General features: G+C 40.2%; 1 protein-coding gene across 5 annotated transcripts in view; it reads left to right on the plus strand.

Moving 5' to 3' along the window:
• The window catches only part of NLGN1 (neuroligin 1), an 869,488-nt gene that overhangs the window by 841,671 nt on the left and 3,129 nt on the right, over positions 1-24,688 (plus strand). For all 5 annotated transcript variants that reach the window (XM_089675527.1, XM_089675526.1, XM_089675529.1 and 2 more), the window contains 2 exons: positions 4,894-5,106; positions 19,889-20,678. In XM_089675527.1, the coding sequence (XP_089531653.1) occupies positions 4,894-5,106; positions 19,889-20,678 (1,003 nt within the window). The remainder of the gene's footprint in view (positions 1-4,893; positions 5,107-19,888; positions 20,679-24,688) is intronic.

Genomic DNA, 24,688 nt, shown 5'->3' on the forward strand with positions numbered 1-24,688 from the left:
ACATAAAGTTAAATATAGTTGCAGTAAATACAGTTTATGCCATATTTATCTATGTCAGCATAATTGCATGTATGAGCAAAAGAGATGCATATGTATAACAAAATTAATTGTCACATGTATCAAATTACGTTGGTATTGGCCCGAGTTTGATCCCATAAATCTCTGGTTTAGAACTGCTAATTGAAATGTTATTCTGTTTAGCAGAGCTTCACAGAATTATGGCATACACAAAGTTCTTGAACAGTGCAGTAATTAGTTTGGGTTAATTAATTATTATGCTATTATTTTATCATGTAGTCATTTAGACTTAGTTTTGTTTTATCATCTGCTCTTGTATTGCTTTAGCTTCTTTACATGCATAGCCTCCTGTGCTTTTTTACACATTATAGCAGGTGCTGGTGTCATGTTTAAAAGAGTACAGTTAGATGGAGGCTTCAATTTTAATTTTAATGGCTTAATATTGAGCCATGTAAGGAGCCTTTTAATATAGCTATAAGAAAAAAAATAGATACATTTCTGTGATTGCAGATACTCTAAAATGTGCAAATATTAGTGTACTAGCCACTGTACATGTGCAGTGATGGCACCTCATGACCTGTCAATTGCAGCAATCCATTTTTTGAAAGTTATATTTGTGAAAGTTATAAAATTAACATTTTTTAACTTTTAAAAATGTTTGTGGTAAAAGTAGTGCCCTCATGACTTTCACGAAAATAAGTTTATTTAAGAGTATAGTTCAAACAGTACATAAGTGCTTACAGCAGCTTACAGTACAGCAACAAAAAGGATTCATCCTTAACAATTTAATGTTGCCAGACTATTGTAAGTTTGCCTGTCATTGACTGTGTTACTGAATGTTTATTCTCTATACTTAAAGTAGAACTCCAGACTAAACCTAGCTAGTATTAAAAGTTTGCCCTCCCCTAATTGTGGCTGGGTCATTTTCCATAAGTAAAAACTGCACACTGATAAATTATTTTAAAACCAGCAAAGGTATGCGTGGGAGAACATTTTTTACTACAAATGCATAAAATAGAATAAATGGAATAAAATGTAAAACCTGTGCTTAAAGCAATAATAAAGGCATAGGCCTCCATTGCATACCTTTACAAACACATTGTGAGACATAGACACCATCATTTTGGTGTTGTCAACAGAGCAAAAAGATAGTTCTGTTACTTTTATAGAGATTATATATAATTTTGTGTCACATCTCCAGAACAGCCAAAAAAAAAAGGAAAACTTTAGCCTTTAGATATACAAAGAAATTACTAAATTGGCATCAGTGCTTAAAAAGCTTTCACCCTGTCTATAACAGTATGCAGATTGCAGCTGAGACCCCATGTGTATTATTTGGAGGCAAGTTTTACATTAGGTTGCTTCTACTTACGTGTATTACTAACAGATAGTAATCTTATTTCTTAATTATTAAAGTGGAATTATGAGATAAGCCTTACTACTCTTAATACTGTCCCCTCCACACAAAATCTATGCTTACTAACCTGTAATTAAAAGATATACACTGCTCCAAAAAATTAAAGGAACACTTTTTAATAAGAGTATAGCATCAAGTCAATTAAACTCCTGGGATATTGATCTGGTCAGTTAAGTAGCAGAGGGGGTTGTAAATCAGTTTCAGCTGCTTTGGTGTTAAAGAAATTAACAACAGGTGCATTAGATGGGCTACAATGATATGATCCCCAAAAAGGGAATGGTTTTACGGACATTTTTTTCCCTAATCATCTTTTCTAACTGTTTTTCATTAGTTTTGCATTTGGTTAGGGTCAGTGTCATTACAACATGAAGCGATACCTGGACCCTACAGAGGTTGCACAGGCAGTCCAACTCCTCCAGGATGGCACATCAATATGTGCCATTGCCAGAAGGTTTGCTGTGTCTCCCAGCACAGTCTCAAGAGCATGGAGGAGATTCCAGGAGACAGGCAGTTACTCTAGGAGAGCTGGACAGGGCCGTAAAAGGTCCTTAACCCATCAGCAGGACTGGTATCTGCTCCCTTGTGCAAGGAGGAACAGGATGTGCACTGCCAAAGCTCTACAAAATGACCTCGACCTCCAGAAGGGCACTGGTGTGAATGTCTCTGACCAAACAATCAAAACGGACCTCATGATGGTGACCTGAGGGCTGGCATCCTCTCGTGGGCCCTGTGCTCACTGCCCTGCACCACAGAGCTTGATTGGCATTTGCCATTGAACACTAGAATTGGCAGGTCCGCCATTGGCACCCTGTGATTTTCCCAGATGAGAGCAGGCTTACCCTGAGCACATGTAAAAGACGTGAAAGGGTCTGGAGAAGCTGTGGAGAATGTTATGCTGCCTGTAACATCGTTTAGCATGACTGTTTTGGTGGTGGGTCAGTGATGGTCTGGAGAGGCATATCTATGAAGGGATACACAGACCTCTACAGGCTAAACAATGGCACCTTAGGTCCTAGGTTCCTCTTGGTGCACAACAATGTAGGCAGTTCCTGGAGGATGAAGTATTTGATGCTTGCCTGCCCTAAATCCAATAGAACACCCCTGGGATATCATGTTTCAGTCCATTCGGTGCCATCAGGTTGCCCCTCAGACTGTCCAGGAGCTCAGTGATGCCCTGGCCCAGATCTGGGAGAATATACCCCAGGACACCATCCATCGCCTCATTAGGAGCACGTTGTCAGGCATGCATACAAGCGCGTGGGGGCCATACAACTATTGAGTACCATTTTGAGTTGCTGCAATGAAATTTCAGCTAAATGGACTAGCCTGCTGCATCATTTTTTCACTTTGATTTTTGGGGTGTCTTTGAATTCAGTCCTCCGTAGGTTGATAATTTTCATTTCCACCACACAATGGGGCATCCTTACATTCCTAACACATTACCCAGTCCATATCAGTATAGATATCCAGCATTATATTTTTCCCCATTGAGATCTGATGTGTTTTCAAAGTGTTTCTTTAATTTTTTTGAGCAGTGTATATACTTACCTATTTTCAAGTTGTTGTGGTCTGGTCATGTGATCCCACTCCCCTGTGTCAGCCAGCATGGCTGAGGAGGGAGTATCCACAATAGATGGGCCATTGAAGCCTAGGTGTGACGTCATGCTCCCAGGCATTATCAGCCATTGTTGTTCTCTCCTCTCCCATGAAGCCAGTGCTGGGTGACACAAGGGAGCTCAGTGACCAGACTAGAGTAAAATATATACTGTATGTAAGTATACAGATCTTTCTCACACAGTACAGTAAGCATAGGTGTTAGGAGGGGGGAACGTAACTGCTAAGAATAATTAGGATTATCCTGGCATTCCACTTTAAAACAGTGTGCCTAAATAGACAAGTAGACTCTTTAGACGTCCATCATGTCTCCACAGTTGGCATAGGTGACAGAGTCATGTATCAGTTGGAAACAGGTATACAATCTTGGGGCAAGTACTGCATACAGAGGCACAATGAAACTGTAGTTTCCATACATCCACTCCATTCTCAATGCAGTTGAGCTCCCTCCCAGCTGTAACACAGACAGCCCAGCAGCCAAGTATTTTTGAAGCTAAAAAGGAGAGTCTTTGTGTCAGAAGATGTAGCTGCTATCATTCCTGATTACATATAGCATACTACTTTGTACATCCATGGAGATACCAATTAGTATGCTATGAGATTTTTAAAGCTGGGTAGTTGGAGCCTGATGAGAATTCAAAGACACTAGTTCCCTTATCATAACCACTTCCCTGTGATTGACAGCAGGCAGTGGACAGATCTTTAGCCAACAGACAGCATGCTATGTATTATTAATATTATACAGGATTTATAAAGCACCAACATTGTCCACAGTACTTTACAATTTAAAGGAATATAGTACAATTACAATACAGTTCAATGCAGAAGGAGTAGGAGGGCCTTATTGTGCTATTGATCTCCAATGGTAAAGTCATGAGGGGGGATTGAGGAGGAGGAAATATTACAAGCTCATTTTTAGACAGGTTGAATTTGAGGAAACGATGTGACATTCATATTGATATATCGCTTAGTAAATTTGTGAGATGAGAAGAGATTGAAGGGGTGAGCTGGGGAGTAGAGAGATAGATCTGGGTGTTGTCAGCATAAAGGTGTTTTGGAAGCTGTTGGAAGTTATCAGCTGGCCCAGGGAAGAGATGTAGAGAGATAGAATAGTAGGGGCCCAACGACAGAGCCTTGGGGAACCCCAACAGAAAGAGGAAAGGAGTAAAGTAGATAGATTTGTATGTGACACTGAAGGTGATATTGAGATAGGTAGGAGGAGAACCAGGAAAGAGCAAGAGAAAGAGTCACAGAGGCCAAGGGAGTGGATTTTATTCATAAGGAATAGGTGATCAACAGTGTCAGGCAACAAAAATGTCTAAGAGTATGAGTATGGAGCAATGTACATTGGTTTTAGCAGTTATAAGGCCATTAGTGAGTTTTAGCCAGGCAGTTTCAGTGGAATGTTGCAGGCATAAGCCAGACTGTAGGGAGTTGAGAAGGTTGTTATCAATGAGGTAGCAATGTTATCAATGAGGTATGTTTGAGGACAAGGCTCTTGGAGGAGGACAAGGCTCTTGGAGGAAAACAAGAGCACAGGGGTGGGTCTTAATTTGGTCTAGTGAGAACCCCGCCAGACTATTGGCCTGTTATTGGCTTTCTATTGGCCATAGAATTCACCCACTGCCTGCTTTCTTTCTCAGTATGCTGCACATTTCTGTAAAGGGCTTGGGGCTTTATGAATCTGGCACAGGACCTTTTAAAGGGCCATACTGATGGAAAAGTGGTGCTGATGATAATAATTCTAGCAGTTTAAATGTATTGTCAGTGGAAACTATTAATATTAACAGTTTATGGTCCCTGTGATCATCCTTTTTAATTCTTTTTTTTTTGTTTCTGTGCAGGTTTCCTTAGCACTGGTGACCAAGCTGCAAAAGGAAATTATGGACTCCTTGATCTTATCCAAGCCTTAAGATGGACGAGTGAAAATATTGGGTTTTTTGGGGGTGATCCTTTAAGAATAACAGTATTTGGATCTGGTGCAGGTGCATCATGTGTGAATCTGTTGACTCTGTCCCATTATTCAGAAGGTAACCGTTGGAGCAACTCCACCAAAGGTATAATGCAGATTTTAATTTTTGTCACTATTGGCTTGTCTTGCATGTTGCGACACTGCTGTAACTGTGCTTGACTTTCACAAATGTGTGCAGAGAATCTTAACTTTTTTTTGTTTTGACATTCCTGTGCATGATTAAGTGCTGGTGAATGACATGTTTGTATTTACTGTACAAACTTCGAAGGACAGCTTTAGAATACTTGTACATCGTGAGCACATTTCCAAAAAGCATGTTTTTTCTTAAAGGTGTTTTTTTTGGAAAAGATCCAGTGAACTGTACTAAATGAGGTCAATTGTATTCTGTCATTCTTCATTGGCAAGTTTAGCTTCTCACAAGAAACCCTGCCTTGTAAAAGCAAAATACAATTTTATTTTAATGGTTGATGCTCAAGAAACATTATCTAGGTTAAAAGAGGAGTTTCACGATAACGCACACTCACTGAAAATTCATGAGTTGAATTTATTACTGTCTGTGAGAAGTAGGTTTAAATGTTTTGCATGCATGATTCCAAATTGTCAAAGCCTTGAGCTCTGAGTCATATTTTATTTTACTTTTAGTTATTTTTTCCTTGTCCTTTTCAGTTCCACCCAATGAAAAGAATAAAATTGTTTTCTTGCAGACTTTATGTAAAATAGGGAAACAGGTGATATTAAAAATGGTCAAAGCCTTGTTAAGTGTGAATAGGGCCTAAAAATTGGTTTATTAAAGGTGTAAAAATGTGTAAAAAGTAATTGCCACAATTTCTTTCAGATCATGTTTTTAAGCACAAACAATATATTCATAAATTATCTTAATCAGAGAATGAGATTTAAATACATAAATAATAAAGTAAAACAATGAAGGGAATATGTACCCTTCCATGGCCACATTACATATGTATGCAGTGTCCAGAAAGTGGATTTTAATAGTGGGTGCCACATATATGTGTCCCTCTGTTTTTTCTTAAAACGTGCTTGATCGTATGCTCCCAGCACTGTGACCAAGCTGTCGGTGACAGCCCTGGGTCTCGTTCTAACAATAGGAACCTGAGGAAAACAGATCCCAATCACATGAGCACTGTGATTGTCTGTGATTGGCTACTGATCATTCAGTTTGTAGCCTGGCCCTGTGATGTTTCTCCTCTGTGTAAAAGAGAAACAACAGGTTTCTCCTCTAGTGAGGAGGAAAAGATAAAATGTTTTGTTTCTTACTCGCAAGAGGAGAAGTCTGTTAAAAAAAAAAAAGGTATATTGAAAAAAATCAATAAATACAGATTAACTAGATCAGGGCTTGATCTAATTTTGTAAGTGTTAGTGTCAGTGTTAACCACAGTGTAGGTGTCAGTGGCAGTTATTGTTTCAAATCAGGAGGAAGGTGCCACACCCTATTAGTTACAGTCACAGAATCCCAAAACATTTGGGCTTTTAAGGCACCAGGTATCAAATAATAACTGCGTATCAACATACAATATTTTTACACAAAAAAAAGTTTATACATGGGTACATAGAACACATTAAAAAAAGGGAAAAGATTCTGAATCATTAATATAGGTGCATCCAAAACAATATCCAACCCTCTATAACCGTATTACACTTGTAAATCAAGATAGCCATATGGTCTGTCCAAGAAAGGACCATGTACAATACTATAATAACATTTTATACAATGACTGAGGAAAAGTGGGTCACTGATGAGCTCTATCAGGAGCAGTACATGTCAGAATCTATTACAATCCAAGATGCATGTGGCTATCCAGGTGTAACCATCAGCCCAAGACCACCCAGTGAGGGAAAGATATCCCTGGAACCATGCACCATCCCCAAAGCGAGACCACTGGGGCATACTAGGACAGACCAGGCCACCACCTCACCAACCTCCTATATTTGCAATTTATCCATATAAAGCAGACTGTTAAACCCTTAGTATATCAAGAACATTTTCAACCACCACTACCACGATCAGGGACATGCAGCATGGTCAGAGGAAGCAGTTATTGTTAATGGCCATAGCAGTTAGTGTCAGTATTAGTGTCAGTTAGTGACAGCGTTAGGGTTAGTGTGTTTCAGGTAAGAAAAAGGTTTATATTCAGTGTCAGTGAGAGTGTTTATGTCAGCGTAAGTATGTTTAAGTAGGACAAAAAGAAGACCAAAATGCCTACTATTGTTTCTTTGCCCTACCACAGGTGCAAAGAACAAGGAACTCAGACATATGTGGTATCACTGAGATCATCAGGAGTATTTATTTTGCAGTTTTTTTTGTGCTAGGTTATGGAAATGCATAAACATATAAGGCTTACATTTTTTAATCACTTGCCCTCCTGAGGATTTACCCCTTCCTGACCATGCCATTTTTTGTGTTACGGTGCTGCATTACTTTAACTGACAATTGAGCAGTCATGCAATGCTGCACCCAAATTCAATTTTCTCATGAATTGAGCTTTCCTTCGGTGATATTTGATCACCAGTGAGTTTTTTTATTTTTTGCACTATAAAAAAAATGGCTATACTGGGATGAGAAAAGAAACATGTTTTTGACTTTTTGTTCTAGTGACAACAATACAGTGATCAGTGCTAAAAAAAAAGCACTAATATTGTACTAATGGCACTGGGCAGGAAGGGGTTAACATGAGGGATGATCAAAGGGTTAATTGTGTGCAGGGAGTGTTTTACATAGGGGGTGGTGTGTGTGGTCTTTACTGTAATCATACTGCTCAGAATGGCTGTGCTGTGCACAGCCATCCAGAACAGTGTGCCTGAGCTGACAGGGAGGAGGACTGTTAGTAATCAAAGCAGTCCTCCTCCTTGTTGGAGATGCTCGGTAATCACCGGGTCCCAATGATTGACAGCTGGGAATGGCGGCATGGGTAGGGTGCATGTGTGGCTCTCCCTACCCGGAAACACCCCTGCAGTATATCTGCTATAGGGCGGTCGGGAAGCAGTTAAAAATGATTTTTTCTATTTTGGCCCAGTTTTCCTTTCATAATAAAACAAACTCAGGAAATGTTTTGGATGCGGTCACTTACCGAACACAGCTGTTGTGATCTACCAGTGAGCCTAATTAATGTGAGAATACGTGCACATAGAAGTAAGACAATGGCACATAAATGCAGTTTGCCAAATTCCTAAAATTCTGTTTTATTGAGGAACTAACAGTAACATTTATAGAGTGGGGAAAGAACAAAGAGAGGGCGCACAGGCCTAGTGCATTACCATAAAAAATGTTTAATAAAAAATAAAGTAGGTGTTGTACTCACAAACGAGGGCTCTGAGGAAGAGGCAAGTCCTCGAAACGCGTCAGCCTTTTGGATGTCTAAACTCCCTATTGTGGACTGTTACTCAGCGCGGTGTTGACCCAGCTGTTCTTTATGATGTGCCTTGACTATATTGTTGTTTGTGAGTACAACACATACTTTATTTTTTATTAAACATTTCTTATGGTAATGCACTAGGCCTGTGCGCCCTCTCTTTGTTCTTTCCCCACTCAGTATATTTGGATTCCCCCGGTCCATTTGAGGGCAGCAAGGTGTGCATGTTCCAGGACATTCTTAATGTGGTTGTAGCCTGCATCGAGTCCATCCCCAAACGCAGGAGCATTTGTGTTTGCTGGTTCTTAGTAACATTTATAGGTCTCATGATGCAGGCAAAGCATATACATTGATTGGGTGAAAAGTCCACTAGGTTTCTGTGTGTTCATCCATCCGTGTTGATATCTTCCAATCACTGTCCCCAAAACGACTCATTCCCTTTTATGGGGGGTTGTTTACTTTAAAAGATACTTTCCTTCTAATGAGTCACCTAGGGTGAGACTCCGGATGAAGGCGCCATCTTAATTATCATTGTTCTGTCAACTTATATCTGATTGTTTACTTAAGAGAGTAAGGAATTTAAAGAGCAAGAAGCAGAAAGTAGCAAGACTATAAAATTGTCATTTTACTGATCATCTAATAAAACGTGGACTGTCTATCACAATCCACTACAGAGATATCCATCAGCATTTAGCAACAAATAAAAGCTCGGTCTGTCCTGAAAAAATAAGGTATAATCCACTTGGATACACTGAGCAGTTGGCATGATAAGCACAGTTATACTAACAGGTCAACATTACAAAATTGGGTTTGAGCATTAAAGCGGTATTAAACCCAAAAACCAAAAATGTAATATATTGCATTTTACCAATCATTAGATGTGGTGGCCATAATGGTTTTGTAAGCTTACCTCCCTCTGTTTTTACCTGGTCATCTGGTCTATAACACACCTCCTGTATTAGAGTGCCCCCACACACAGCACAGGGGGCAGATTTGGATAGCAGCATTATCAGTCGGGGGGAGGGAAGTGTTAGATGTACTATAATAAATACAGTAACAAATTATGCTGAACTCCAGCTAATACTTTATAATCAGTTACAGCAAACAGTTATTTTCTTTTTGGAATAAAGGCTTTACATAAAAATATAAAAGATGATCATTGTAAGCACCCTTGTCAGTGGTAAATGGTATGTCTCATCTCTGCAACTGATACATTTCGCTAGAGAGCTTTTGTTTTTGAAGAACAACAGACTTTTTGGGTGGATTATCAGATGAAAATAGAAGAAAGAAAGCCTAAAAAAATTAATCATATCTAAGAATTGGTAAGCTGCAATATAATAAATGTTTGCTTTTTGGTTTAATACTGCTTTCAGATTTTATTTTAACTCTGGTCATAAAGGGGTTAATAAGTTAACTACTTCACCTGGGTGGACATCCTATGACGTCCTAGGAGTAAAGGGGTTATACTGGGATGATGCTTGCAGAAATGATTAGAGTGGCTGAAAAGCTGCTAAATCACTTCTATGGGTGTTGGAAGGGGTTCTCCTTCCTCCCCACTGCCACCTTTCCCATGCTCTCCCATCTGATTGGGAAGCCTGGGACTGCTCCAATTGGTTGCAACAGCAGCACTACACAGAGGGAGAGGAAATTATATTGTTCCTCCCTCTCTGTGACCCCAGAAACCAGGAATGATGAGGATATAGTCACTTCCAGTTTGGGGTCTTTGTTTTCCGGGCCACTGGCAGCCAGGAAAGCAGCCAGACAGGTTTTCTTCTGATCAGTGGCACTAAAGGCCAGAGGAGAGATCTGGGGTCTAATAGACCCCAAATGTCTCCATAGAGAGGACCTGTCATGGCCTAAGCTGTTACAAGGGATGTTGTTCATCTCTTGTAATAGCAATAATGTTGATGAAAAAATGAATTAATTCAAATAAACAGACAGTGTAAAAAATGTTTTAAATACAATAAATAATAATACATTGACCTCCCCCATGCTCACACGCACATGCAAACGTGCACGTATGTCCTGCACAAATATGTAAAAGTTTGAACCACACATGTGAGGTATCGTGGTAAATGTCAGAGTGAGTGCAATAATTTTAACTCCAGCCCTAAATTGATATCCTGTAAAGGCATTTAAAGCATTGCCTATGGAGATCTTTATGTGCCTTCATTTGGCGCCATTCTACGGGCATACACAATTTTATGCATGACATGTTAGGTATTATCTTTTGTATTTTACACCCAAAAAATGGGTATCATGTAGCATATGAGTGCAATAAAATTCATTAAAGTTTATTCCCCCCCCCCAAAAAAAATGAGTTTGAAAAACCGCTGTGCAAATACTGTGTAACATAAAAAATAGCAACACCCATCATTTTATTTACTAGGACCTCTGCTAAAAAAAAGTACAGTATATATAAAATGTTTGGGAGTTCTAAGTAATTTTCAATAAAAAAAAGGTAGATATTTTACATATACAGTATTTGAGAAGTGTCAGAATTGGCTCGGTGTAGAAGTGGATGTATTTACTCAGTTATTACCATCATTTAAAAAACCCTGTTATGCAAGAAAACTGTTACAGTAAAGCACATGCTTTTAAGAAATAATTAAAGTAAAACTTCAACTTTGTTGAAAAGAACTATGATAGCATAGTAAAATACCTTAAAATGGAAGTAAAGTTAATTTTTAAAAAGTTGCTGATGCTGACGTGCAGGGTATTTATGACAGAAGAGACCCTGTTGGTCTCATCTGCCATAAATGAATCCTCCTGCCTTTCAGCTATCATGTTCATTGAGCTGCACATGCACAGCTCAGCGAACATTTACGGCCTTGATCCATGCCGTGGCAATGTGACTTCCGCACGCATGCACGGGAGTGACGTCATCATGGCCTGGCTAATCGCAAGGCCAAAGGCACAGGACCCAGGACCGGGTGAATATGGAAGTGCCGGGGGCTCTCCAGATCGATCCCTCTGTAGCAGTAGAGGGCATCGTTTGACAGGTAAGTCTGCCAAAATATACTAATATGCCATGCATACTAGTACATTGTGGCTTAACCCACCTGGGAGGCCCTAAAAAGAAAATTTTACAGTGGAGTTTACTGCCGCTTTAATTCAATTTTATTCATCAAAGTAAACTCAACCATCCATCCATGTCTCCATGGTTTTTTTTTCTGAGACATCATTTGCCTAAGTTTGGAAACCAGGAAGTAACTAAAGAAATTTCCAATCTATTTACTAATGCTAGCAGCATTAAGGAATTAAAAATAGTATATGTTGTTTGAGAGAGTGAAGTTCAACTTTAATGATATCACCTCGTAGAGGACCAGCATATCCGCAACTGCCATCCAAATATTTCACAGGGCTTCATACAAATTGTTCACTCCTGGTGTCTTTTTATTCTTTGTAGTTTGTAGTCTAGAGACTACAAAGGTGATATTATGATGTTATCCATGCTGCTGATGGGCGACAATGAAAGGGTATTTTTTTGCCTATAATTCTTCCCAGTAACATCGATTGATCAACCCCTGGTAGTTGTTCAGTTTTGAGGAGTGTCACTGCCATCTAGATTTGGAGGAGCCTGTGCCTCCACCCAGCTAGTGCATCCTAGTGCAGCAAGAGAATGATGAAAGGAAATTATCTGTCTCCCTTCACCACCCACACAGCTGCCATGTGTCTCTCTCTGTGCAGCCTACAGCAACACTGATAGCAGGGAACATTTAGCTGTGGTCTGTCCTCAGAAACAGTGACATTGTTGCTTATTGCATTAATTTTGTCTGTCGTTTATTTATATTTTACTGTATATTATCACCCACACAGCTTCTAGCGCGTTTTCCTCTCCAGTGATGCTTTCTGCAGACAGATGAGAGTGATGGCAAAGACGTTCTCTGCTCCCAAGTCACTGCCCACACTGCAATCCATATCTTTCTCTGTCTATAACAGAAATTCTGCCAAGTAGCTACATGAGAAAAATGACACAAATACTCTATTCCCTGTCACTGCCCACACACCCATCACTGTCTCCCTTTGCCTATCCTATAAATTCTGCAAGCAGCTACATGAGGACAATGATGGGAATCCTCTGCTACCTGTTACTGCCCACACAACCAACCACCACTTTTTAGACTGCCATGTTCCTACCCACACACTACTTGTGTGAAGGATGAGGGTTCTTGGGACATGTAATTCTGCAGGATACTCTGTGTAAATATCATGTGCTATGCAGATCCTCCTTTCAGCAATCACAGTGGTAGTGGATGCTCTAATAGGCAGTTGATGTCACAGAAGATCAAAACAAATATTTCTCAAGACAAGAACAAGACAAACCAAAAATTCTTAATGGGAAATGCTGCAGAGAAAGGTTTGGAGGAAAAGTTATTTCAAACCAAGGGGTCAACTTGAAATACTTCTCTTGCTGCCGATAAAACTCAATGCTGCCAAGTTGCAGAGAAGTGGACCACTCCGTTCCACCAATCCACTGGTAAACTGATACATCAGGGACTGTTGATCTCCATGGTTCCCCACAGTTCTCACCATTTTTGTCTGCTGACCTCCATGTTATTGCTCTCTTATGCAGTGATGTGGAGGTCAAGAGAATAAAACAATGGGATGTGTGGAGAACCATGAGCACTTTAGGGAGTGTCCCAGCAAACTTTAAGGAACCAGTTCTCAGCAGTGGAGCAGTGTTTAGTGGTGCAGGCAGGAAGAAAGTTAAGTATTTAATATATTCGTTACAGATATTATGTGCTTTGATGTAAAGGTTTAAATATGTAACATGGTCTATTTAATAATTTACTCTTTCATCTGTCTGTCTTAGTGGTCATGGCAGGACAACTTATCTTTCAACATAACAAAGGTGCCCTAATTTACTCCTGATTTATAGGTGTGGGACATCTCTCAAGTTGGATACGCCTGCATCACAGAAAGTTTTTTGGCACAGTACCTTCACTTACAAATATACTGTAGCTCTATGGGTCTTTGATATCTGACCCCGTAAAATGCTACAAAAATCTAAACTGATACTGGGATTTTAAACCTAAGATCCTTTTTTTTTTACTTTTGTACTTATATTAGAGAATCTCTGAAAGGGAATTCATTGTAAGGCATAAACTAACACATGCCTAGAAAATAATCAAACTATAAAATATAATGAAGTCAATACTGAGTCATTAAAGCTTTACTATTTTGGAATGCATTTAGGTATATCTAAAGCCAAAATGTTTTTTTTTAATAGAGTAGTGGATTCTTTTCTATCCGTGTCTGAGAGTTCCATTTAATTCCTGCCCTGTAAACATAACAGAAAGATAGAGAAAATCTGACCAAAGTGAGGTAGATTTCCTCTTAGATATCTGTCGCCAGAAAAAAATTTCCCTCCCGTTCACAGTGACAACTGAACATACATGACAGTTGTAAGCACTTTTAGGAAGAAGCCCAAATATTAATGTTTAAAATCCTAATACTGAACATTAATTTAGGTGTTTTATACTTTTTAAAGGTATGATAATACAAATATACATTTATATCTCATGTTCTTAAAATGAAGCTGCAATTTGTAGTGATCTGTAATGCTGTGATTAGTCCGAATAGCTATGTATCCTATTATTAAGTTACATTCCTTCCTGCAGGCTGTAGGTCCCCTCTTTGCTGCCTAGCCCAGTGCTCAGGATAAAAATACGGAAATTTTTTTTTTGGGTATGCTTAGAGCTGGCATCCTTATCCAGTGTGTTGGTGATCAGGAATAAACAAGTATTAACCACTTGCCCTCTAGAGGATTTCCTGCCCAGGCTATTTTTTGTTATATGGCACTGCTTTACTTTAACTGACAATTTACTTTAACTGACAATTAAATTTATGTCCTTTTTTTCCCAAAAATAGAGCTTTCTTTTGGTGGTATTTTATCACCTCTGCATTTTTTATTTTTTGTGCTATAAACAAAAAAGGCTGACAATTTTGAAATAAAATCAATATTTTTGACTTTTTGCTATAAAACATATCCAGTAAAAAAATTAAAAAAATTACATTTCATCATAAATTTAGGCCAAAATGTATTCTGGTACATGTCTTTGCTAAAGAAAATCCCAATACGTGTAAATTAATTGGTTTACATGAAAGCTATAGCGTCTACAAATTGCAGAATAAATACTGGAATTTTTTTTTAATACTAGTAATGCCAGCGATCAGTGATTTATAGTGGGACTGCGACGGGCATTCTGACACTGGGGGGGAACTGACTAACTGCCACTGACATCCCCAGTGACACTAATACAGTGGTCATTGCTAATAAAAACCACTAACACTGTACTAATGGCACTGGGCAGGAAGGGGTTAACATCTGGGGCAATCAAAGGGTTAACTGTGTGCTGTGTGCTGTTTTACTAACTGTGCTGTGTGTGTTTTACTGTGTAAGAATGCTGCTTTGTATTGCTCTGCTATGCAGAGCAATGCAAAGCAGCATGCTGGTGCTGACAGGGGAGAGATCTGTATTGTTTACATATAGACCTCTCCCCTGTCAGTGTTCTTTGGCAATCGCTGCGAATCTCCGTTTGGGACCCGGTGATCAAAAACTGTAGCTGCCAATGGTGGTGCAGGTAGGGTGACGCGTGATACCCGGAAATGCAAAATCACGTATATATACACATGATTTTGCACAGCCCTGCCGCCCTGTAGTAGAAATTCTGCTATAGGATGGCAGGGAAGCGGTTAAGTAAGTGATGGGCAAAATAATGTGAAGAAAGATAAAAATCACAGCCCTGAAACCTGCATCCTCAAAAAAAAAAGTCAAACATGGCAGATTCTATATTTATGAGCCCGGTAATTGCGTTTAGTGCAGTCAAATATGTAACTCCAGATTTGTGAGAAAAAAAAAAAAATGTCACTCCAGGCAAACACTTTGCAAAGTATTTAGTAAACATTTTTACAGTTTCGTAACATTCCTTGTTTTGAAGCAATTAATACATGTTTTAATACATGCTTTCTTAAGCTGATTTCTTAATGTTAGGATGAACATCTGTTAGCATTAGTATCAGCATTCGGGTATGAAATGTTGCAGTGTCTGCATCCTTCCATGCAAGTATGAGACTTAGAGAGTGCAAAGAATGCCTGTAATCCATATTTGCAAGGAAACTTGTTTTTAAAGCTCAGTTCAGAGACAAAATCGGCAAGCCAATCACATATGCAGGAAGTAATATTTCTGAGGGAACTATGTGCATATATAAGGGGTTGTCATTTTGTAAGGGAGAAACAACTGAAATAAACAGGTTACAAGATGGGTTGTATAGCCATGTTACGGTGGATATAAAAAGTCTACATACCTCTGTTAAAATGTCAAGTTTCTGTGATGTAAAAAAATGAGACAAAGATAAATCATTTCAGAACGTTTTCCACCTTTAATGTAACCTATAAACTGTACAACTCAATTGAACAACAAACTGAAATCTTCTAGGTGGAGGGAAGTAAAAATAAAAAACTAAAACTTTCTGTTGAACCGGCTGATATTTGCCCTATGTGTACCAGGCATTAGTTTATCTAAATGATGGCAACTTTGGGCACCTTTATGGCAACTTTACGCACCTTTATATTGACATTTGGCCTGTGTATACAGCAGCATGTCAGACGGAAGCCGGCCGAACATCTGGCTTCTATCGAATGGGTATGCTGGAAAAACAGCAGCCGATCGTCATCTGATCAGCGCTGAGTAAAAGCTTTATAACAGGCATGTTAGGGTGTTTCCATGCTCTAATGTAGTTTTCACATTTTCAAAAGAGCTTGATTTTAGTTGTATAAATGTACCCATGTGTTCCTTCATTTAAATTAAATAAATTATTTTCACATTTTCCATATGTCTGTTGTAAGTTTTTCTTGGTTATTGTAAATGTATGGCTCAAATAAAATTACATTTCCATAATTTTGCAGTTCTTTCAATTTCTGTTAAATCATAAGACATAGCTTTTGTTTTCTTGTTAAAAAAGGTGTACCTTTAATCATTAAAAAGCTGTGCTTGAGTTCCAACCAAGTGACTTTGTCTAGGATGAGATAATGTCATCAGCCTGTTGGACATAGGAGGAACCATTTGCTCAGTCCACGGGCACTGTGCTTTACATGATTGTGCTATCAATCATGTAATCAGCATGTCAGTCCAAGCAGTAGATGCTGGCCCTCAATGTTATCCTGATGAAGAGAAAAACAGATGTAGGCAATGGCATGGGAAATGTGATGTTCTTTGTGAGTGGTAATAAATACCTGTCATTACATTGACATTACTTATACTTATTTTATTTTGCCTCCACTGGTTCTTCCATTCACCCTCATTTACATCCTATTGAAAATTTTTAACAAAAACTTTGTTTTCTTTGAATACTTTATTTTAGACCAAGTTATGTCATAACTACCGTATTTGCCGGCGTATAAGACGACTGGGCGTATAAGACGCCCCCCCTACTTTTCCTGCTAAAATGTAGTGTTTGGGCTATACTCGCCGTATAAGACTACCCCTCTTCCAATGCACACCAGTGGGAGGAATAGTGCCCCATCATTGATGTCAGTGGGAGGAATAGTGCCCCATCATTGATGTCAGTGGGAGGAATAGTGCCCCATCATTGGTATCAGTGGGAGGAATAGTGCCCCATCATTGGTATCAGTGGGGGGAATAGGTGCCTTATCATTGGTATCAGTGGCAGGAATGGTGCCCCATCATTGGCATCAGTGGGAGGAATAGTGCCCCATCATTGGTATCAGTGGGGGGAATAGATGCCCCATCATTGGTATCAGTGGCAGGAATAGTGCCCCATCATTGGTGTCAGTGGGAGGAATGGTGTCCCATCATTGGTGTCAGTGAGGGGTGGAATAGTGCCCCATCATTGGTGTCAGTGGGGGGAGGAATAGTGCCCCATCGTTGGTGTCAGTGGGGGGGGGGAATAGTGCCCCATCGTTGGTGTCAGTGGGGGGGAGGAATAGTGCCCCATCGTTGGTGTCAGTGGGAGGAATAGTGCCCCATCGTTGGTATCAGTGGGAGGAATAGTGCCCCATCATTGGTATCAGTGACACCAATGATGGGGCACTATTCCTCCCACTGACACTTGCTGACCCTGTTCTAGTACGGTGCTGCTGCAGCCAGCATATGTGGTTGCAGCAGCACCTCTACACAGAGCACTTACCTGCTGCTCCGGCATTCAATTTTCGCGGGGCCGCTCGGCTCCGCCCCCTCGCCGGTGATTGGCCGCCTGTGTGCCTTTCCTGAGCTACAGTTCTGGCGGCCAATCACCGGTGAGGAGGCGGAGCCGCGCAGCCGCACGAACATCCAGTGGCCGAACTGAAGGAGACGCCGCGCTTCCTGGACCGGATCGTCGTGGGACTGGATCCAGGTAAGAGACGTCAGCCCCTGCAAACCCCTGTACTTAATGCCGCAGCCCCCCCTAACATGTGTACCGGCGTATAAGACGACCCCCGACTTTTGAGAAGATTTTCAAGGGTCAAAAAGTCGTCTTATACGCCGGCAAATACGGTAGGTCATTTTACTCATTTCTACAATGCACGAAGATCATGGCTGGTGGGAGGGGCCTTCAGAGTGCTTTACATAGCTGGAAATTATGTATATCACAGTACCCGGCCTCAGTACTCATTTTAGAAAAGCTCAACCCTGATGCAAACAGTGGGGTGGCTCTTGGGAGGAATTATGCAAATATCAAAATGCCTTGATGTCAGTCTGGAGGAGTGAGTAGAAGAGAAATATTTGGTGCACTAAGAAGAAAAACACCAGATGTATAATGTGATGGCTAGTATATTAACCACACAAGTCTTTGCTAAAGAAAATCCCAATACGTGTAAATTAATTGGTTTACATGAAAGCTATAGCGTCTACAAATTGCAGAATAAATACTGGAATTTTTTTTAATACTAGTAATGCCAGCGATCAGTGATTTATAGTGGGACTGCGACGGGCATTCTGACACTGGGGGGGAACTGACTAACTGCCACTGACATCCCCAGTGACACTAATACAGTGGTCATTGCTAATAAAAACCACTAACACTGTACTAATGGCACTGGGCAGGAAGGGGTTAACATCTGGGGCAATCAAAGGGTTAACTGTGTGCTGTGTGCTGTTTTACTAACTGTGCTGTGTGTGTTTTACTGTGTAAGAATGCTGCTTTGTATTGCTCTGCTATGCAGAGCAATGCAAAGCAGCATGCTGGTGCTGACAGGGGAGAGATCTGTATTGTTTACATATAGACCTCTCCCCTGTCAGTGTTCTTTGGCAATCGCTGCGAATCTCCGTTTGGGACCCGGTGATCAAAAACTGTAGCTGCCAATGGTGGTGCAGGTAGGGTGACGCGTGATACCCGGAAATGCAAAATCACGTATATATACAGTATATTAACCACACAAGTAAAGTCCTTAACGTCTAAAGGTGGATAAGGGTTAATCCAACAGTACTTGACTCAGTGGCAGCCGATTCAAAAAGAGCTAGAAGAGACCCTGCGTGAACTATAAAAAGAGAGAAGCAGCACCATCTAAGTGCAGCAATATAAGCAAATAATATATTTCCACAAAATTGGCAACTCACAATAGCAGCAGTAAAATGAGCACTTGTTGAACTGGTGCCAACCGCTGTGCAACTCCTGACCGGTCACAATGCAGGCAGGTCTCCAATGCACTGTCCTTGGCTGTCCGTTTGGATCCACACTGACCTGGAAGTACTGGGAACCACCAGCATAGCCAAGGACAGTGCATTGGAGACTTTCCTGCATCAGGACCCACCAGAAGTTCGACAAGCACTCATTTGACTACTACTATTGTGCGTTGCCAATTTTGTGGAAATAAATTATTTGCATATATTGCTGAACCTAGATGGCACTGCTTCTCTCTTTTTTTATGGAGGAGTGGGTATTCCTAGGTAGGCTGCATTTGGATTCAGACTACCCTAGGTGAGCCTTTATGAATGAAAGCTAAAAAAAGAAAGGAGCAGGCCAAGAACAGCGAGGCTGGGCAGGAAAGGGCTAGATGATGCTATCTAGCTTGCTGAAATTTGCAATGCACATTGTGAGAAACTTACAGTGTGAGGTGAAATAAGAGTAAGCAATTGCTGTAGAGGAAATTGAAAATGCCAATAGCTTGATTGAAAATGTCAAAATCCTTTACTATTAAAAGTTAATTGTTAAGATAGTGGTACAAAAGCAAACATGTTTTGGATGAGTGGCCTTAGTTGTAGCTCTCTCATACATTTAGATAGATTCCTATAATGGGGCTAGAGTTTAGCTTTAATATACAGGTATATAAAATATATCTGATGCTAGGTTCCCTTTAATTGATTCCTCTTCAAAGGCATTGATAAGGCAATGTCCATGTGTGTATCTATTCTGTTTCATTTAATGCATGTATTTAATTGCATGTAATAGATTTTGATGGTTTCTGATGGTTTTCTTCCAAAAATGTTAGTTACTGATGATTATTGGTCTTGTAAAATTTAATTGAATATCTGTTTATGTATTTTTTTTTACATAGGACTTTTTCAAAGGGCAATTGCACAAAGTGGAACTGCCCTTTCTAGTTGGGCTGTAAGCTTTCAGCCTGCCAAATATACCCGGATTTTAGCAACAAAAGTAGGATGCAACATGACAGATACAGTAGAATTAGTGGAATGTCTGCAGAAAAAGCCTTACCGAGAACTTGTTGACCAAGACATACAGCCAGCAAGATATCACATCGCTTTTGGACCAGTAATTGATGGGGATGTTATTCCTGATGATCCTCAGATTCTGATGGAGCAAGGTGAATTCCTAAACTATGATATAATGCTGGGTGTAAATCAAGGAGAAGGATTTAAATTTGTGGAAAGCATTGTGGACCACGAGGATGGAATTTCTGCAAGTGATTTTGACTTTGCAGTTTCAAATTTTGTGGATAACTTGTATGGATATACAGAGGGAAAAGATATAATGAGGGAAACTATAAAATTTATGTATACAGATTGGGCAGATCGACATAATCCTGAAACAAGAAGAAAAACATTGTTGGCGTTGTTTACCGACCACCAATGGGTTGCACCAGCAGTAGCAACTGCGGATTTGCACTCCAATTTTGGTTCTCCTACATACTTCTATGCCTTTTTCCATCATTGCCAATCTGATCAAGTGCCTGCTTGGGCAGATACAGCTCATGGAGATGAGGTTCCCTATGTTTTTGGGATTCCCATGATTGGACCTACAGAGTTATTTCCTTGCAATTTCTCCAAAAATGATGTTATGCTCAGTGCGGTGGTAATGACATATTGGACAAACTTTGCAAAAACTGGGTAAGTAGCATTCCTTTTGCAAATTTACTCTTCATAGTTTATGCTAGTGTATCAATATTTGAACACATATGCCATTAGCCATTTCATTAACCCTGAATGCACACATCTAGTAGAAGGGCTAAAATTCAGACTGCAAAACCACTAGTATATCATATATCAAAATTTTGTTTAAGTCTTTCTATTAACTACTACCATAAGAATGCCAGAACTAATGACCAGACATCTCATTTCACACATTCATTATCAAAGCCAATTAAGACAGAGTACTGTCACTTCTTTGTACCAGTTTTGACAAAAAAACTATACATTTGACAAAATTACCCAAGTGTCGTTAGTTGAAGCTGTAGAAATTCTCCATTCTTACATATTAAATTATATACCACTGTTCAGAAACTTCATGCTATATTTTGGAAACATTTCAAAATATGAACATCATATTGTTTTAAATAAATGGGTATCTTGCTAGCTCATCCATTAAATTCCTGTAGAACAGTTACTATGTTAACGCCCAAGTTCCCTTCTTGTTAAAAAAAAAAAAATAATAATAAATGCTCATATTTTTGCAGGTAAAAAAAACTGTTTATTATTTTTTTACATTGCAGCCCTGCTTTGCACCTGCAATCAGCAGAGCACAGTGCAATGCCAGGCTCCTGCAGACTCTCAATAATCTGTCTGCCCATACCTCCCATATGGTCACGAAGTTACTGAATGGCAGGAAGAATCAATGAACAATGAGAGCACTCACCAGCACACTCACAGTTTATTGAGAACTACAAGCCATCATCTGCAATGGTTGACAGTGCATGTAGTTTATTCCTGCACAGAAAACTGTGAACAAATGATGTGGCATGTGGGTGGAGCCCCACACAGCCATGCTGTTTTCAAATTGTGAGAAGATCCCCTGCCCGCTGTCACAAAGAGGAGTGCTGGTGGTGGGAAGTGGGTGTATAGGAACATGTTACACCCTAAATATGGGTGTAACATGTAACATGCTCCTAACGGTGAACTTATCCTTTAATTACTTTTGCTTCACTGTTGGGTATTACACCCTTCCCAATTGTAATCTGTAGATTAATGTGCTCTTGCAAAATACCTTGTGCAGAGGTTACACAGATTTACACTTCCACTTTAACAGCTTGTACCCGACTGCCAGCTTTCTGACTGGGCTTTCACTGATGGTCTGGTCCCCAGAGGCATAGCTAGGGAGGGCAGGGGGGTACATATGTACCCGGGCGCCAAGGTACAGGGGCGCCAAAATGAGGTTTACAACCAGGGGCGTATTTGCCATGAGGCAAACAAGGCATTTATCTAGGGCGGCACTTTTTAGGGGGGCGGCGCGGTGCCGCCACCCCCCCTTCCAACAGAAGGGATACATTACAGGGGTGGGCAGCGGGCTGCTGTGTCTTACCTGGCTCCGTGTCCCAGTCCCACGACGATCCAGTCCAGGAGGCGTTGCTGGAGTAGGGGTAGAGAGGTCTGCAGGTCCGGTGTCTTCTTTTCCCTGGACGCGATGTGTGGGCAGTATGAAATTCCGCCCCTGTCATCTGACCACACCCTCGGGATCACTAGACAGCCTATGGAAGCTTGTACCTTCCTCTGCAAGCTCCGCCTCCTCACCGGTGATTGGGTGCCAGAACTGTAGCTCAGGAAAGGCACACAGGCGGCCAATCACCTGCGAGGAGGCGGAGCTTGGAAAGGAGGAGCCAAGCGGCAGCGCGAAGATCGAGTGAGGGAGCGGCCGGAGAAAGTGAAGAAGACAGCTGACCAGTAAGTGTGCCGTGCAGATGGTGCTGCTGCAACCAGGTATGCTGGCTGTGGATGGGAGAGGGAAGGAGCCTAGGCTGGAGCATGGGTCAGCAAGGTATGTGTCATTGGTGTCAGTGGGAGGAATAGTGCCCTATCATTGGTGTCACTGATGTGATCAAACGGGGAGGGGGGCTGGGGCGACAATTTTATAGTTCGTCCCCGGGCGCAAAATATCCTAGCTACGCCTCTGCTGGTCCCCACCAATGACTGAAACAAATCAGCACATTTTCCGATCATGTGATCACTATGGTAGTTATGACTTTGCTTTTAAGCAGCTGTTATTGACTACTTGTGCACAACAAAGATTATATTTAAAAGGAGACTGCTAAAATCAAATCCTTATATAGTATGTCCTTTAAAAACAAAATTTGTGATCGAGTTATTTCCAAGTTAACAGATGCATACTGACACGCTAAACATGGTCTGGACATGTAGACATCAATGCCCTTTGATCAAATAAACCATTAAACCCTGCACTACCATTTACAGCTTACACCAGGCAAGGTTTATCTAGGCTGCAGTTACTTTAATTAGCTTGATCATTTGCTAATTAAATGGAAACTATTATATTGTGTTCCATCCTTATACAAATAGGTTATTAAGTGATGTGACAACTTCAAGCAATGTTTGTGATAATGTGGTATTCTTGGGCACATGATCAAATTATCGTTGGTAGTTCCTGTTAGTGCACACAAAGTCTGCTGCATTAAATAATTAAAAACAAAACAATTCTATGCAATAATATTACTACATTAGATGTTTTTTCAGTTTCTTTCTGATTCGTTATTTGCTTGTATTTTCTTTTTTTTTGCATGACAATGTATGTAAACACTTTAAATGTCCCACTGATTTCTATAGCATGATGGCGCCCACTATGGTCTTATTAAATGTTAATATGTTGATTTGGACAAAATTAAGTGGCTTCTAATGTTTAAAGTGAACCTGACCTAAAATGTTGCTAAGGTGACAAAGGTGCTGATGTGTAATAACCAGGATTAGTCTTTAATTCATCCTAGTGCCCTTGAGGAGACCCTTTGAATCCTAGGCCAAGGCCAAGCTCAACTTCTACCCTAATCAAGGTTAATCCTAGCCCCCTCCTTCCCATAAAACCCATCCCTGCTTTCGGATGTTAAACAGCAGAGTTTCTACTGTTTTCACAGTGGGTGCAGCTTGTGCTGTGAAGTGTATACAAATATAAATTAATTTCCAATAAATGTCTGACTTTCAATGTTTGATATGTCAGAAAGGATGCATTTAAAATATACATTTTACTAAATTAGCATTTTATGCTAAACTAACTATAAAAACAAAAATTGCGCTAGCGCCAATGGTAACCTGCAGCACTAAGTCCAATGTTCAATAGAGAATCCAGCCTTTAAACAGTTAATAGGATAATTGCCCAAGTCTTGCAGCTCTCTGAACCAGCAGGGACCAGTAACTGTAAAACAATAAACAAGAGAGTGCACCAGCTCTGGTGCAATAAACCTTTAATAAAGAAAAAAACAAACTTGAAACTTGTGTCCGGCATATCATAATATGAACCCACTGTTTCAGACCTCCATGACAATGCTGTACTTCTGAGCTCCTCCGCTGTCACAGTCGATCCTCTAAATAGTCCTGGGCCGATGATGACTGTGACCTCCCTGGAGTAGCTGCTCTGCATGTAGACACACCACTGCCTGGAACGCAGAGAGCAGATGTGCAGGACACAGCAGCCAGCTAACAAGCCAGTTCAGTTCCTACCATCTAGTCTGGCTGACAGAGGGCAGGATAGGCTAGTGGTTGTTAGGACAATGCATTTCAAAGGTGTGGTCTCCTTTTTTCAAGTTTCAAGGCTGTGAGTGTAACTTTGTTTTTATTTCTCTAATAAAGGTTTATTGCATCAGAGCCAGTGTGCTCTCTCTTGTTTTTTTTATAACTTGTGTTAAAGAATATATTACCCCAACATTTCATTTTACTGATAAGTGTCTGTTGTACCATGTACTTAAAAAATATCGCATTCTCTTTGTAATTCTTCCTTTGTGTGAAATACCTGGTGATCCTGCCAATATATACAGTATACATTACAAATGTTTTGCCTTTCGTTTCTATTTTAAACTGAATGGGTTATTTTATGAGGTAAGGCTCACTTATACTTTATCAGTGTGTTTTACTATAGTAAATTTAGCAACAAGGTATAAACAAAACAAAATATAATATATTGT

Source organism: Staurois parvus, unplaced genomic scaffold (assembly GCF_062004578.1).
Source record: "Staurois parvus isolate SC_StPar_1 unplaced genomic scaffold, SC_StPar_1.0 ptg000155l, whole genome shotgun sequence".
Lineage (NCBI taxonomy): Eukaryota > Metazoa > Chordata > Amphibia > Anura > Ranidae > Staurois > Staurois parvus.